At 56.0% G+C, this 15,020-nt stretch overlaps 1 protein-coding gene across 2 annotated transcripts in view; it reads left to right on the top strand.

Moving 5' to 3' along the window:
• The window catches only part of SLC24A4 (solute carrier family 24 (sodium/potassium/calcium exchanger), member 4), a 124,516-nt gene that overhangs the window by 89,641 nt on the left and 19,855 nt on the right, over positions 1-15,020 (top strand). The window contains exons 3-11 of one of the 2 annotated variants that reach the window (XM_015557673.1): positions 1,004-1,078; positions 2,083-2,167; positions 3,123-3,226; positions 3,884-3,958; positions 6,909-6,934; positions 8,737-8,790; positions 10,350-10,435; positions 13,963-14,132; positions 14,891-15,020. The exon at positions 14,891-15,020 is cut by the window's right edge and continues 78 nt beyond it. In XM_015557673.1, coding sequence (XP_015413159.1) covers positions 1,004-1,078; positions 2,083-2,167; positions 3,123-3,226; positions 3,884-3,958; positions 6,909-6,934; positions 8,737-8,790; positions 10,350-10,435; positions 13,963-14,132; positions 14,891-15,020 — 805 coding nt within the window. Of the gene's footprint in view, positions 1-1,003; positions 1,079-2,082; positions 2,168-3,122; positions 3,227-3,883; positions 3,959-6,908; positions 6,935-8,736; positions 8,791-10,349; positions 10,493-13,962; positions 14,133-14,890 lie in introns of both variants that reach the window. The other variant, XM_015557672.1, reaches the window with a different exon arrangement.

The raw sequence follows: 15,020 nt of genomic DNA, 5'->3' as shown, positions 1-15,020 counted from the left end.
CAGCGCTCTCCTGCCTCAGGACCTTTGCACGTCTTCTTCCCTGGCAGTAAGAGATACTGTATTTGCCCATTTGTTTGTCCCCCACGAAGCTAAGTGACAAGAGGCGGAGGCTTTTATTGGTGTCCTCACCTGATGCCAAACATAGTGCCTGGTACCTAGGTGAGCTCAGTAGAGCTGCGTTGGGTGGACAGGGCAGGAGAGGGGTGCTGGATGGAAAGCCATTCTGAAGCGACTGATCTGTTCTCACTCTGTCATTAAGCAGATGCAGACACTGAGACCTAGAGACGTAACTTGCCACGTAACTCACATGGCAAATAAGTGCGAGCATCGGCATTCGAATCCAGACTCTGTCCCATGAACCTTTCATTGTCAATGACTTGTGCCGACATCAGGTGGTGCCCTGGGAAATGCCAGATCTCAAGAAACGGTGCCTTCACTAAAACTAGAGGAAAATCAGGATTATTATTTTTAAATTCTTAAAATGATGATTTTAAAGCATTTTGATTGATTTCAGAGAGGAAGGGGGCGGGAGAAACATCAATGATGAGGATCGAACCCGCAACCTGGGCATGTGCCCTGAGGGGAATCAAACCATGACCTCCTGGTTCATAGATCAGTGCTCTACCACTGAGCCTTCCCAGCCAGGCTCAAAATGGTGATTTTAAATGCTTTTCCTGAAAGGTTAGGTGTTGCCTTTCGAGGGCATACACTGCTGGGAGAGGTGCTGCTTTAAGGCGAGAGGACCGAGCACAAGGCCAGGTGGCCTGGGTTTCAGTCCCCTCTGCTGCCCAGCAGGCACTTCTCTCTGGGCCTCAGTTTCCTGTTTTGTCAGTGCGGGGATTGAGGGAGTGGAGTCAGTCTGTGTGGTGCCGGAACTTTCCTCTAGGCCTGCCTGTGTGCCCCGCCTCTGCCTGCAGGCTGGTTTGGGTGTGATGGATGCCTGGCCATGCCTTCTCGGTGGCAGGTGCCCTCACTGACTCTCTCTGTCCCGTTTCCCCCGCAGGCTCTCTACATGTTCTACGCCCTGGCCATTGTGTGCGATGACTTCTTCGTTCCGTCTCTGGAAAAGATCTGCGAGGTGCGTGGGAGAGACTTGGGACGTGCGGTGAAGTCTGGGAGGGGCTGGGGGTAATTGTGGCCCATCGGTGCCTGGCCGAGGGGGACTGGGAGCGCCTGGCAGTGCAGCCTGGCAGGCCGGTCACTCGGTGTCGCCATGGTGAGGTCTCACTCTGAAACACCCAGATTAGAGTTTGCGGGCAGCCAGCGTCCTTTCCCAGACTTGGCAGAAGAACGTGCTCCCAGCGCGTAACCGCTACCCAGCATGTCTGGCCCCAAGGCAGGCAGGCCCGCTGGCTGCCGCAGTTAAGCCAAACCTGGCTAGTTGGGGAGCATTTGCCATAACCAGGTGTCAGAGGCTTGTACCAGGTGGGGATCTGTGTCCCAGGGGAGGAAGCGGAGCTACAAGGGCAGGGAACACCCTCTGCCCCAACCTTGGCAAGGTGACATTTCCTCCTTTTAACTATTTCGTTAAGTTTCCACTTCCTTCTTCCTAGCCACATACAAGACCCCAGTCTGTTTCTATCCTGCCTTAGTCTTGGCTTCCGGAAAAGGAAGGAAAAGCACCTACTGTGTGCAGACTGCTCAGGGCTTTGCCACACTTTACCCACGTGAAATCTCCCAGCTGTTTGAGGCCATAGTGGGGTGACATTTACAGCTGGGGACATGGATTGTTAGCGGCAGGCACTTCGGTCCTTTACCTGGGTGCTGAGTCAAGATCAGGACTGGCTACTTGACCTGGGTCCCCTAAATAATGTGTGACCCAGATAAGTATGCAAAGGCTTTATCTCGCCTCCCCTGGCCCCCTCCGAGGGAGCCACTTGCTCACCTCCAGATGGGAGGGAGGGGTGGGATTCGGGATTGAGGGCCCTGTAGAACGGCTGAGGGCGTGTGCTCTGGTCCAGGGAGGAGATGCTGCCAGGGGAGGCGCTGACTCCACACTCTCCCTGGCTGCCCAGGTGTCCAGTCAGTGCGTCCCCTGCCCCCACGTCACAGCCTGAGGGTCTGCGGTCATTTCTGTTTCAGAAACTCCATCTCAGTGAAGATGTGGCTGGAGCCACCTTCATGGCCGCAGGAAGCTCAACGCCTGAGCTGTTTGCTTCTGTCATTGGTAAGAAATCCCACCAGCCAGAGACACAGGATCTGGAGAGAGCCCAGGCTTGGTGCCCTGACAAGTCAAGGCATTTGTCAGCTCTGGGCCTCAGTTTTTCTCATCTGTAAAATGGGAGGGCTGGAGAGACAGGGAGTACATTCGTGGTTCCCTGAGTTGGAACCACTAGTGGGTGGAGCAGGGGTGCTAACGGGCACAGGGTTTCCTTTTGGGGTGATGAAAACGTTCCCAAATTAGGTTGTGGTGATGGTTGCACAAATCTGTGACTATACTGCAAAACGCTGAATTGATACTTTAACCCTTTGCGGGTGTATTAAATTTGGACATGGGTGTCGTACTGGTCAGAATTAATTTCCATTGAAAGAGCAGTGATACATAACATGCAAGATTATGAAGGATAAACAAGATTTATTAATTCTTTTTTGGAACTACGTCACTACTAGTAGAATCACTACAAACGTTATCACTTTCTACGTCAGAGTCAGTATTCAAGGTGCCAAAATAAAACCCTTCGATATCTCCGATTTGTCAGGGCAGTGTTTTGGTTCGTGACAAGGTCGCTTAGACACATAAGAGCTTTCAGAGAAATTATGAACTGATACAGGAATGGAGTTAAGATTCATACGGTTCCTTGCTGTGGTGGCTGAGAGCAGACATACGACCGGAACGGTAAAAAAGCTTTGGTGGCTGAGAGTAGACAAACGACCGCAAAGGGTTAAACGGGTGAATTTTATGGCACGTGAATTATGTCCTAAATAAGCTGCTCGAGAAAATGGAAGAATCAGAGTAGCTAACCTTTCAGGGCATCGCGGGTGTTCTGTTTGGTAGTGAGAACACCTCCCCTGGTTTGCGGGGCTGGGGGTAATCAGGGGGACACAGACCTTGCAGCCAGCCTGGGTGTGCGGACGGGGCAGGCCTGGGCCTTGAGGGCAGGATTCGTGCCTTTCCCTTGCAGGCGTGTTCATCACCCACGGAGACGTCGGGGTTGGGACCATCGTGGGCTCTGCCGTGTTCAACATCCTGTGTATCATCGGCGTTTGCGGATTATTCGCGGGGCAGGTCAGTGGTTTCTCTCCCCTCGGGAAGTGACGTGAGGGACAGAAGTGGGGAGACCCGAGACCCAGCCTTGGCCATGGCCCTGACCCCCGAGGCTTTGAGCGAGCTTGTCTCCTCCTGCCCTGAGCTGGATTCGGGAAGTGTTTGGGGCCCTGGGCCTCCCGGCAGGGAGCACGAAATTGGCCTGTCCTAAATACCCACCCGCATCTTCCTGGTGCTCAGGCCACGGAAGGCGGGTGGGGTGGTGCCGTTAGACTTGACCTCAGAACACTGAGCTCATGGGTAGGCCCTGCCTGGCCGAGGGAGGCAGAGGAGGGCAGCCAGTTACCACCAGGAGGTTCCAGCATTGGGAAGAGCCAGTGCCTCTGGCCTCCGCCTCCACATAGGGCTTTGCCGTGCAGGGTGCAACATTGCTACTTGGGAGGAGCAGGGGCCGCTTTCCCGTCACTTATGAGCGTCCATTCCATGGCTCCTGTCGCCAGAATCCAATGGAGAGCACAGCACAGCCAGGCGCGTTTGTTTCGGGTGGCACAGTTAGGAGGAGCTCTGTGGGCGTGTCCCTGTGGGGCCTGGGGTGGGGGGACCCCTCCCCCCAGCAGCTGTACCCGCTCCCTCCCCCTTCTCTCCAGCCAATAGCCGCTGACAGCCCTTTGCGCGCAGGTGGTCCAGCTGACGTGGTGGGCCGTGTGCCGAGACTCCGTGTACTACACCCTCTCTGTCATCGTGCTCATCGCCGTGAGTGCCCCTCCCCCTGAAGTCGCAGGACCTCCCCCCCCCATCTTTGTCCTTGGCCCTGTGACCAGAGAACCCCCAGCAACCAGTCACTGCAGTCGCTTTGACCACTCGCCTTGCCTGTGCCGACTTGTCCCCAGAATCTCGTCCCTGACTGACCCCTCGCATCTGGAGCAAATCCAGGGACCGCCTTGAGGGCAAAAAGGCCTCAACAAAGCCAAGCACATTGCATGGTCCACGCAGTTCCCCTCACACGTCTCCTCTGAGGCCCTGGGACCCTCACGCAGAGCCCGTTTTCTAAGGAGCCGAGTTCCTGAGGTCTCATTCACTGCAGAGCAGAGCAGAGAGGCAGCTGGCGGCTGTCGGAGTTGGCAGCAGGGTGGGCGGCCGGGGGTGGGGGTGAGGGAGCAGAGGAGATGAAACGGATCCCTGGGGCTTGCTGGTGTGTGTGAGGGCATCCCTGTGTACCCCGCTCCCTCAGGGGCTGAGGTCACATCATAGCACATGACTGTGAAGCACATGACACACAGTCAGGCTACTGCCAAAGAGTGTGTCCCCCACAGGCAAGCAATTTCAATCCAAAAGGAGTTTTCAAGGGCAGGTTGTATTCAAAGAGGGCAGATGGCGTGGTGCGCCCAGTTCTTAGGGCATGCTGCCCTAGAGTGACAGTTCCCAACCTTACAAGATCCAGCGCCTACTGTGTGTGACAATCCCATCCCTTCTATTAGTGATCTGTCACTGTGTGCAAAGTTTCCCCCAAACTCAGTGGCCGAAAGCAACAAGCGCTTATTACTCCCGTTTCTGTGGATTGAATTCTGGAGTGGAGTCTCCTGGCTCAGGCTCCCTCACAGGTGTCGTCAGGGGTATACTCACCCAAAGCCCCCTCCCCCCAAACCCACGTGAGAATCCACTCTCAGAGCCGTGTTGCCCCGGGCAGCCCAGGGCTTTCAGAGTGAGAAAGGGAGGAGCCAGGATGGAAGCATGACCTCTTGTGACCTGATCCCGGGAGTGACCGCCCATGATCACTGTTTCTTAGGGGCAAGTCCTAGGTCCAGGCCCTGTACACAAGGGGAGCGTGAGGTCAGGCGGTGGGATCCTTGGGGCCACCCGAGCGGCTGCCTCTCACACCCCAGAAAATGAGTTGTAGATAAAATAATTTACCTGGACGTAATGAACGAAAACCAGCCGTGGCCGGTGTGGGTCAGTTGCTTGAGTGTCGCCCCGTGCACCAAAAAGTTGCTGGTCAACGCACATGCCCGGGTGAGGGTGCAGTCCCCAGTCGGGGTGCATGTGGGAGGTAGGCCACGGATCAATATAACTCTCTCACGTTGACGTTTCTCTCCCTCTCCTTTCCTCTCTCTCTAAAATCAATACAAATACATATTTAAAAAAAAACCATAATGCCTAAACTATACAGGACAAGTAAAAGTAATTTATAACGAAAGAACACATTTTTCAGTGTATAAAGGTTGTGGCAGGAACCTGCTAGAACACCTGATGATGTAATCTGCTCCCCCCGCACCCCCCTATGGACAGCAGCCTGACAACTGTCAGCTCAGACCTAGGCCCGTGTGCTGGGGTGGCCCTTAAATCCCTGAGTGATGCCGACATCAATGATGTGATTTCCCAAAATTATGAACGACTCCCAATAAAATCCTAAACGAGCCAAGTACAATTTCCCACCATGGCATGACAGTTACCTCACTAGAAAATTAAGTATTTACCTAAACCATGTAAAAAAACAACTGTTCTAGGCTCCCTTTTTTTAAATTTGTTTTTGTCATTTACCTGAATATTTAGCAGGATGCTTAACACTTCTGCCCAATGTGAGAAAACTCCAATAGAACCGTTTCCTGCGTCCCAGGCCTCTGAAAGCCAGGGGCCCTCCATGGGGTTGTAAAATCTAAAAATAGCTCCAAGAGTGTTGCGAAATTTCCCCAAGTTGAGTGCCACTTTCTCAGAGCCTTGAGTTTGGGGAGCCTCCCGGTGATGCCCCACTAGCACGACCCTCTCAGAAGCGGCACCCCAAAGCAGCTCCTGTGTGTGCCGCCCACATGACGGCCAGGAATGGGGTGCAGTGGGCCCAGGTTCAGACAGAAGCCCCTGGCCTCTGCTGGCGTCCCCTGTGGGAACCTCTGTGTCTCCAGGATCCGATTGGTGGGGGTAGCCCCTCCACTCCACTCAGATCACCTACCTGTTGCCATTGGGCTCAGCTGGGGTGCTCACAGGCCACTGGTCACTATTTCTCTCCCACATTGATGTCCCTCTCTCTCCCTCTCCCTTCCAGTGATAGATCACTAATAGCATCCTCCTCTGGACCACATGGCAAAGATGCAGGGTGGGGTTGACGGGCAATGTCAGTGCCCGATTCGGTAACCATGGAGTCCCCCACCCTTGCCCCCTGCCTCCCTTCAAACGGTACAAGTGGGTCTTATGCCCCCAGAAGTTCCCAAGGGTTTACTCTTTATTTTTTAGAAAATAACACCCCTTCTCTCCTATACACGCAGGCACCATAGGTAGGTGAGTAAATAAGCAGGCAGATAAGTAGGTAGGTAGGATGGATGGATGGATGGATGGACGGACGGATGGATGGATGGATGGATGGATGGATGGATGTTTTCAGTTTTTAAAATTCGTGATTGCAGCAACTCTGTTCCGTTAGTGAGGGCCAGCCCCTGCCAGGTTGGCCCCAGCCGCTACTTGGACCATGACGAAGCGCAGGCCATTTCTCTGAGAGGCCCCTGCTCTGCGGGGCTGCAGGTTGCTGCACCTGCTGACCTGGGTTTCCTCTAAGGCCAGGTCACCTTCTGGCCAGAATGGAGAGAGGGGCCCAGCTTCCTGTGGAAGCACAGAGGTGTGGCCGCCCTGGTGCTGACAGACCTGTGTTTGTTTTTTGCTTTTCTGTTGTTTTTGAGTAAATATGTCCCCTCCCTTTCTTTCTTTTGCCTTCCAGTTCATATATGATGAAGAAATTGTGTGGTAAGTTTTTAAAGTTTGTTTCTCTTCCTATTTTGTTAGCTGCCTTATTAGGTTCATTGACTCTTCTTCAAAATTATTTTAACAAACAATAAAAGCTGCCCAGGTCAGAAGCATCTCAGGCTTATGAACTTGGTAAAAATAAAAAGGGTATGATTCTAAGTCAGTGGTTCTCAACCTGTGGGTCGCGACCCCTTTGGTGGTCAAATGACCCTTTCACAGGGGTCGCCTAAGACCATCCTGCCTATCAGATATTTATATGACGATTCATAACAGTAGCAACATTACAGTTATGATGTAGCAACGGAAATAATTTTATGGTTGGGTCACAACACGAGGAACTGTATTTAAAGGGCCAGAAGAAGGTTGAGAACCACTGTCTAAGTAATCATACCTTTATTTGTCCTTTCAAAGTGGCAAACATGGTTTCCCTTACTATTCCCATCCTACCAGACACCAAGATACAGGATGAAGCTAAAATGATTCAGACAGTGCGGTCTTCTGCACAGGGAGACGCGTAGGCCAGTATGGAATATGGAACCAAGAACCCAGTAGTAGGCCCGTTCCTGGGCTGGGGGATGTGGGAGGTGTCGTGCGTGACAAGGCAGTGAGTGGGGGAGGGGGTCTCAGCTGCTGCTGGGACCACCAGGAGTCCATGCAGAACAAGATACCATCAGCTCTGTCCCTCACCCCTTATGGAAGGATAAATTCCAGGTGAGCGAAAGTCCTCACTGTAAAAAGCAGCATTAAAATAACATAGAATAAAACATAGGGACTCACCTTCATGACCTTGAGGGTGGGAATGATCCCTTAACTAAGATACATACAGCGCAAACTTTAAAGAAAAGGTTGTTATTTGCACTCTAGAGCGTGACTGTATCTTACCTTCATATAAGCCATAAAAATGTCTTCTGCGTGATAGTCAGAATCTGCACCCTGTGTGTGACTATATGTGGGTATATTCAGGAGGCCTGTTGTGAGGGGCTGCGTGCTGTGGGCCCAGGGAAGCCTGGTGCTGGCTCCCCCTGGCCCCTAACCTGCCCTGTGACCCAGGAACCTCTCCACTCCCCGGTCTCCTTTCCTCACCTGTGGATGGAGTTGGGGGTGGGGGTCAGATCACCTCCAAGTCCCTTGTGGCTCTGCTGGTCCTTGGGCTCCTGTCAGCCAAGGAAGAGCTCCCAAAGCGATGCTAGCCCATGCCGGGCACGTATGTCAGATGGACGGACACACTAAAGCTGTGTGGCTCCTCGGAGGCTTGTGGTCAGAGCTACAGAAACCCCACCGAGCCCGGAGTTGGGCACTGCACATGCGAGACAGCGGTATTTGCGTGTCTTGGAACGACCCTGCCCTACTGTGCACCCAGGAGGTCCTGTGCCCCCTCTTAAGGCAGCTCTCGGGGCACCTTTCCGCCTGCACCCACAGCTTCTCTGCTCCGTGGCCAGAATCTCGGGTGATCATGGGGCCTCTTCGTGCCAAGTCTCGGTGACTCCTGGCTTCTCCCCTCCAAAGTCCTGGGATGTGGTGACCCTGGGCCTCCTTGTTCTGGTAGCAGGGGGACTCCAGCTGAGCCCTGCAGCCCCCGGGAGTTGAGAGGACCCCATTCTCAGCCTTCTCTCTCTGTCACCCAGACAGCTTTAGTGTGCGGGACAGCCGGGCTGGGGCACACACCTGCATGCCTGGGTCCCAGGTGCTGGGCCAGGCGCTGGGCACGGGGAAGGACACCGGCTTCACCCTCTGCACGGTCTCGCCCAGCCTCCAGCCCGGGCCTTTCTCGCTCTAACCGCGGCCTCCTTTCTCTCTTTGAGGTGGGAAGGCCTGGTGCTCATCATCTTGTACGGGTTTTACATTCTGATCATGAAGTAAGTGCCCTTTCTCTTCTCCTTCTGGGCTGTCTGGCGCCTTGGTTCACGTCTAGCCTCTGGCCAGCCCTGGTTCTCGGGGGCGGGGGGACACCCCACTGGGGAGGCCGGAACGGGAGGGAGATGTGCAGACACTGCTTTGGGGTGCTGTCCACACCAGGCCAGGGGAGTCAGGGCTGGTGGGTAGAAGACAAAGCCACTCCCAAACAGGTAACAAACGAGGACTTCTCCCCCACCCCACTCCATGCCCAGGGGGACCACTTTTTTTTTTTTGCTCTCTATATAAATCTGGTAAGTCAATTCCACTCTTTTCAAAAGAGCTGGGCAGCCTCGCTTCTGCTCTAAGCTTCGTAAAATGGCGCTTCTCAGGGCCGCTGCCTCATGCGACTGCAGGGGGCGCCACTCACAGTGTGGAGGATGCAGACACAGGGTCCAGATTGTGGCCCCATGCGAGCTGCCCAGGTCAGAAGCATCTCAGAATTCCCTACCAGGAATATTATCCGGCCGTTAAAAAGGAGGGGATTCGGTCAGATGCTGCACCGAGGGTGGACCTTGCAAACAGGCGGAGTGAAAGGAGCCCGTCACAAAGGGACAGATAGTGTCTGATGCCGTTTGCATGAGGTACTTAGGAGAGTCACACTCATAGAGTCAGAAAGTGAGTTAGCGATTCCTAGGTGCTTGGAGGAGGGGGTGATTAGTCACGAGTGGGTCGGTGGGCGAGGAGTTCTGTTGGGGTGCTGAAGAAGAAGTTATAGTAGTCGTGGTGACTATTTCCCATTGTAAATGTAACTAATGCCACTGAATTGAGTGCCTCAAAATGGAAAATAATTAAAGTAGCACATTTTGTGTTGTGTATGTTTTTCCCCATTAAATAAAAAAAGAGGAAAAGAAAAAACTGCCCATGAGGTGAGCCATGTTCAGGTTTCATCTTCTTGTTTATATCTCTGCAGTTGGTTAAAAACAGCTCTGAGTTTTATGAGGCTGTGAATCAAAATGGTTTATAAAAATGGGTGATGAGCAGTCAGACTGCAGGAGAATTGCCCCTCAAAGATGCCCTCTCTGAGTGCCTTTCAGCGAGGGGGGCCGCCTGGGTGTGGGCCGGGGTGCTGCTGTCAGTGACACGGGAGAGACCCAAAGACTCAGCTGTGGGAGAGAGGACAGGCCTATCCCGCCTCCTTTCGAGCCGGTCCCCGAGGCTGAGCCCAGCTCCTTTGCTCCGGGCAGGCCTGTGCCCCGCAGTGAGTAGGCATCCGGCATTTCCTTGGGCTGAAGGTTTTTCACGCCCCCAGATAGCCCACACACACACATACACACACACACACACACACACACACACACACATGTCAGTGGGAGCAGGGCCGTCAGACTGCCCATTGTTCTCCAGTTCCTGTTAGGAATGGTGTCATGCAGTTGCAAAGCTTTGGCTCCCCAGGCCCCTCGTGGGACAGTCCAGGGCCACCTGACTGTGTGCGCAGGGGTGTGAGGGGCGGGGGGTGCCCAGCCCTCTCCCCTGCCAGGTCTCTCCTGCAGCTCTGACCTCCTCCTGCCTCACCTTCCAGGTACAATGTGAAGATACAGGCCTTCTTCACCATCAAACAAAAGGCCATTGCCAATGGCAACACGGTCAGCAGCGAGCTGGAGGACGGTAATGATTACTGTGGTAGTAGCTCTGATGACCCTTCCATGCCATTGCTGGGGCCAGGTAAGGCTGAGCAGACAGGAGTGGCCATGTCGTGAAACCACTGTCCCTTCCCTTCCTACACACATACCCGCCCTCTAAATCCTCACTCTCTCACCTGTGGTCACAGGACCCTAAGGGAGGGGGGTCCGTGATGGAGATGTTGCTGATTGGCATTTGCTTTAACGGAAGGACATGTCCACAGTCACACCCGTGGGATTTCCCGGGGCCACTGTAGGAAGACCCAGGGCCTGCCTGGCTTGTCCGAGATGCAGGGACTCACACTATCCCATGTCGAAGGCCAGTGACAGGAAGCCGAGGTCTTGGGGTGACAGAGCAGGCCCGGTTCTGGAGGACTGTTCTGGAGAGACCTCTGGCCGGTTGCCCAGAGGAACAGCTAGGCCAGGGCAGGCGGGCACAGTGCTGAGCAGTAATTCCCAGACCATCCCTGAGAGTCTTCCCCGGGGCCCTTCCCAGGGGCTGCATCCCGGCCTCCAGCTTCTCTTTGGCCCCCTGGTCTGGATGTTCTGGTCTCTGGGGCTGGCCCTTGTCCTCTCTTGTCGGTTCTCCTAACTGTCTACTGACCACTTGCTGCTTTAAAAACTTTATCTTAATCCAGCCAGTGACCAGGTGGGGCAGCTGCCAGGAAGGGGCGGGAATTCACTCCCTTCCTCACCCAAGGCCAGTGTTAAGCCTGAGTGGGTTTTTATGGAAAACAGGCCTTAGGCCGTACCCTCAAGTTCCAGCCACGGAGGTGGTGAAGCTCAGAGGCAGGCCTGGCTACCTGAGGGCTCTCTTCCCTTCTGCCCGTGGCCCGGGGCAGGTCAGCCCTCTTTCAGGCGACTCTAATTCAGTGGTGGGACCAGGTGGTCTGCAGGAGTCTGTCTGCCTGTGTCTGGGACGTGGGGCCAAAATCTATACCCCTTGGCCCCTCCGAAGTCTTCCCCCTGCGGCGGGTCAGGCTCCTGCTGCCTCCGTGGGCACCTTGGGCAGGGGCGCTCTGTCCATCGCCGCTCCTGAGGGCTGACTCTCTCCAGCGGAAAGAGGAAGCCTCCTGGGCTGGGGGTGCAGGTGTAGCCAAGGCCACAGCCTGGCTGCCAGAGGCCCACCTGTGAGCCACAGAGAAAGGCGGCCTGCAGAGCCGGGCTGTGCCCAGGCCTGGTTCTCCGTGCCCTGCCCCAGGGGAGAGCCATTTGCAGGGCAACCCCTCAGCAGGGAAGGGACCCTGAGGCTGCTGTTTTTGGACTTAGCTCCATAGACAGTGGCCGCCAGGTCCCCACACAGTCCCCCAGGACAGGCCGATTCCTGTCCGGGACATAGTGTTCCCGGGGCCTCTGACCCTTCACGGCAGAGAGAGATTCCAAGTGGTGAGTCAGCGCAGCCGGCGGGAAACGCCCGCTTCCTCAGTGCCCGCCTGAGAGCTACCTACTGCCCGCGTGGCCGACGGAGGAGGCCCATCCCCAGGGCCCTGGGTTTTCTCAAACGTGTACAAATTTTTCACGTAGCATTTCATTGCTGCTCAAGAAAGCAGAGCCCAAGCCAGCAAGCAAAGGGCCCCAGGACCGAGGCAGGGAGGCCCCGTGTCCTGCCCCTGATGGGGGTCCAGCCTGTCTCACTGGTCTCTAGGGGTCCTGCACGCAGCCTGCCAGCCAGTGCCACCTTGACTGCTGGCTGGGCTCCCTGTGGGCCTCCCCGGGCTGCCCCAGCTCTGGACCCTGCTTGGGCTTGGAGCAGGGAAGGAAGGGGTGCTATCCGGCCTTGGCTGAACTGCCAGTACCACTGTGCAGCCACCCTGGGTTTGGAAGCACTTGGTGGGCAGCACCCGGTCAAGGTACCCAGGGCGTCAGGTGTCGCACTGTATAGGCTCCCTCACTGGGAACCCAGCTGTCCCCCGAGGCGGTGCCCGGGACAGGGCTGGCTCTGCGGTTCTGCCGGCTTCCACAGGGTCCAGAGCAGGGGGATTGGGGCTTCCCTGCTGCACAGAGGGGCAGTGGGCACACAGGCTCCTACTCCTCAGAGTGGGACGGGGTCATGGGATTCAGCCAGGAGAGGGGCCGTCCCGAAGGCCAGAGGCCCCGAGCATTGAGACCCCCGTGGCAGCAGCCCCTCTACTAACCCTCCCTTCAGTAACCCCCGCACCTCGGCCACCATCGAGAACGCTGCCCCAGACTCTCGGCATCTCCGTGCGCTCCTCGCCTCTGGCAATCCCTGTCGGCCTCTGTCTCCTTACCTCTTCTCTTCTAAATTGTAAGTAATCCGCTCGCACCCAAGCGATAACACGTGCCGTAAGAAAACACTCACCGGCCCAGCGCACGCCTCGCCGGAGGTCAGTGTCCGCTCCTGACACATGCATGGCCCTCCGGCTCTGTTTCTAACCCACACGCCTCCTGTCTGCTGAGCCTTGCTGCTGTCGGGTGAGGGTGCGTGTCTCGTGTGCATTCGTTCCTGTTTGTGCCATTAACTCTCTCCTGTGGGCTCACCCTGACCACTCCTGCTTACCCCATCACCGGGGAGGACACTCCTGGGGACCCTGTCAGCGGGGAGCTGGTGACCGTGCAGAGGGGCGGGCATAGCTGCTTTCACAGCCCTGGGGGGGAAGCCGCCTGTTCTGTGGTCCTGTCACCAGGGTCCTCGGGGCTCTGGAGTTAGATGTCAAATCCCCCAGGACTCCGGCCCTGAGCATGTTCAGGGAGGCGGCAGGGAGCGGTGTGAGGCCGGGGGAGATTGGTTCTTCAGCCTCATGAGGAGAGAGGCATAGGGTCAGAGACACCGGCCTCCCGGCTGGAGGGTGACAGGTTCACTAGAGACGCTGGGCTCGGCCAGCAGCCCTCTGTGTGCCCTCAGCAGGCAGGCCGCCCTCCCGGGTCTCAGTGGCCTCGTCCAGGGCCCGTGCTTTGCCCTGGCTGCCTGCGTCAAGGGGAATAAAGTTAGAAGCATCCTTCTATGCTGGGTGGAGGTGGTGCCTCAAAGACAGAGCAGGTGGCCTCGTGAGAAGTTCAGAGCCAGTGCTCTCTGGTGCTTTCCAGACGTTTCCATCCCAGGGGTTCCTTGGAGCCTCTGTAATCAGGAGAGAGCAAGGTCCCGTCACAGTCATGGTGGGGGCGTGGGGGGGGGGCTGCCCAGGGAGGCTCAGAGGAGGGACAGGAAGACCCTTGCATTAGCCACATTGGGTCCCAGAAGAGAGGGGGCACATGATCTGATCGGGAGCGATTTTAAGGCAGGCAGGAGAGGGGGTGTCGATGGCAGGGGGGCTGGAGGTGGAGGGCCTGCCCGGGAGAGGCCTGTAATGGGGGGACCACGGGCTGTGTCTCATTCTTCAAGTTGGCAGGTGGGTCAGCGCCACTGGCCACCTGACTAGTGGGAGGAGCTGAAGCTGCTGGGACTCAGCCCGAGAAAGAAGTCTGCACCAGAGGGGCAGGCAGGCAGCTGCCCCAGCACTTAGGGGGTGTCCCCGGGGGACCTTGGCATTAATCATGGCCTTGTGCTCAATACAGTGAAGGAGGAGCCACGGTACAGCAAAAACCCGGTGGTGATGGTGGACGAGGTCATGAGCTCCAGCCCTCCCAAGTTCAGCTTCCCCGAGGCGGGCTTGCGCGTCATGATCACCAATAAGTTTGGGCCCAGGACCCGACTGCGGATGGCCAGCAGGATCATCATCAACGAGGTGAGCCTGCCTAAGAGCACGGTGAGGGCGGGGGGCCTTGGAGGAGGCCCTGGCTTGTGATGGCACTCCCTAGTGCCGGGCCCCAGCGCATCCTTGGCCAGGCAGGCGTGTAGCGCTGTACCTGTGTGAGGAAGGAAGCCCGGATGTCACCGCAGTAGCAAACGACCTGATCAGGAGTGAGGGTAAGGCAGGCAGCAATCAGACACCACGTCGAGATGTTTTACTAAGTGTTTGTCAAGCACTAGAGTGAAACTAACAGGAGAAAGGCCAGTCTGAAGTAGGGCTTGTTTCCTGAAGATGTTCTCGAGGGAAAAGAGAGAGAGAGAGAGAGAGAGAGAGAGAGAGAGAGAGAGAGAGAGAGATCTGAATGCACAGCTGTTCTGTATGCATAGAACAGCTCTTGAGGGAAACTGAGGCACTGGTGGGCAGCAGCTACCTCCAGGGACTTCTTTTTTCCTGTCTGCAGGTGGCTTAGGAGCGTCCATTGGGGGAGCCGGCACAGGCACTGTGCTCAGTGTGATGGGCTGGGTTGTCAGGTTGGCACTAAGGAGAGGAAGCCAGGCCTTTGGCCATTCCCGCAAGGCTCGCTAGTGTTGGTCCAAGAGGAAGTGAGCGAACTTCAGTGGATTCCAAGGTCCTTGGGTCATTCACAGGCAAACCCATCCCGGGCTGTGTTCTAGAAACCTCCGAGGGCTGTGTGCATGTTGAGGAGCCGTCTGACACGGTCACGTCTTGTTTGTCTTGCCCCGTCCACACAGAGGCAGAGACTGATCAACTCAGCGAACGGTGTGAGCAGAAAGCCACTTCAAAACGGGAGGCAAGAAAGCATCAAAAACGGGAACATTCCCATGGAAAACCCAGAGGACCCCCCGGGGGAGCAGCAGCCCC

Source organism: Myotis davidii, unplaced genomic scaffold (assembly GCF_000327345.1).
Source record: "Myotis davidii unplaced genomic scaffold, ASM32734v1 scaffold449, whole genome shotgun sequence".
NCBI lineage: Eukaryota > Metazoa > Chordata > Mammalia > Chiroptera > Vespertilionidae > Myotis > Myotis davidii.
Note: the sequence above shows the minus strand (reverse complement) of the source record. Positions and strands in the feature narration are given on the sequence as shown.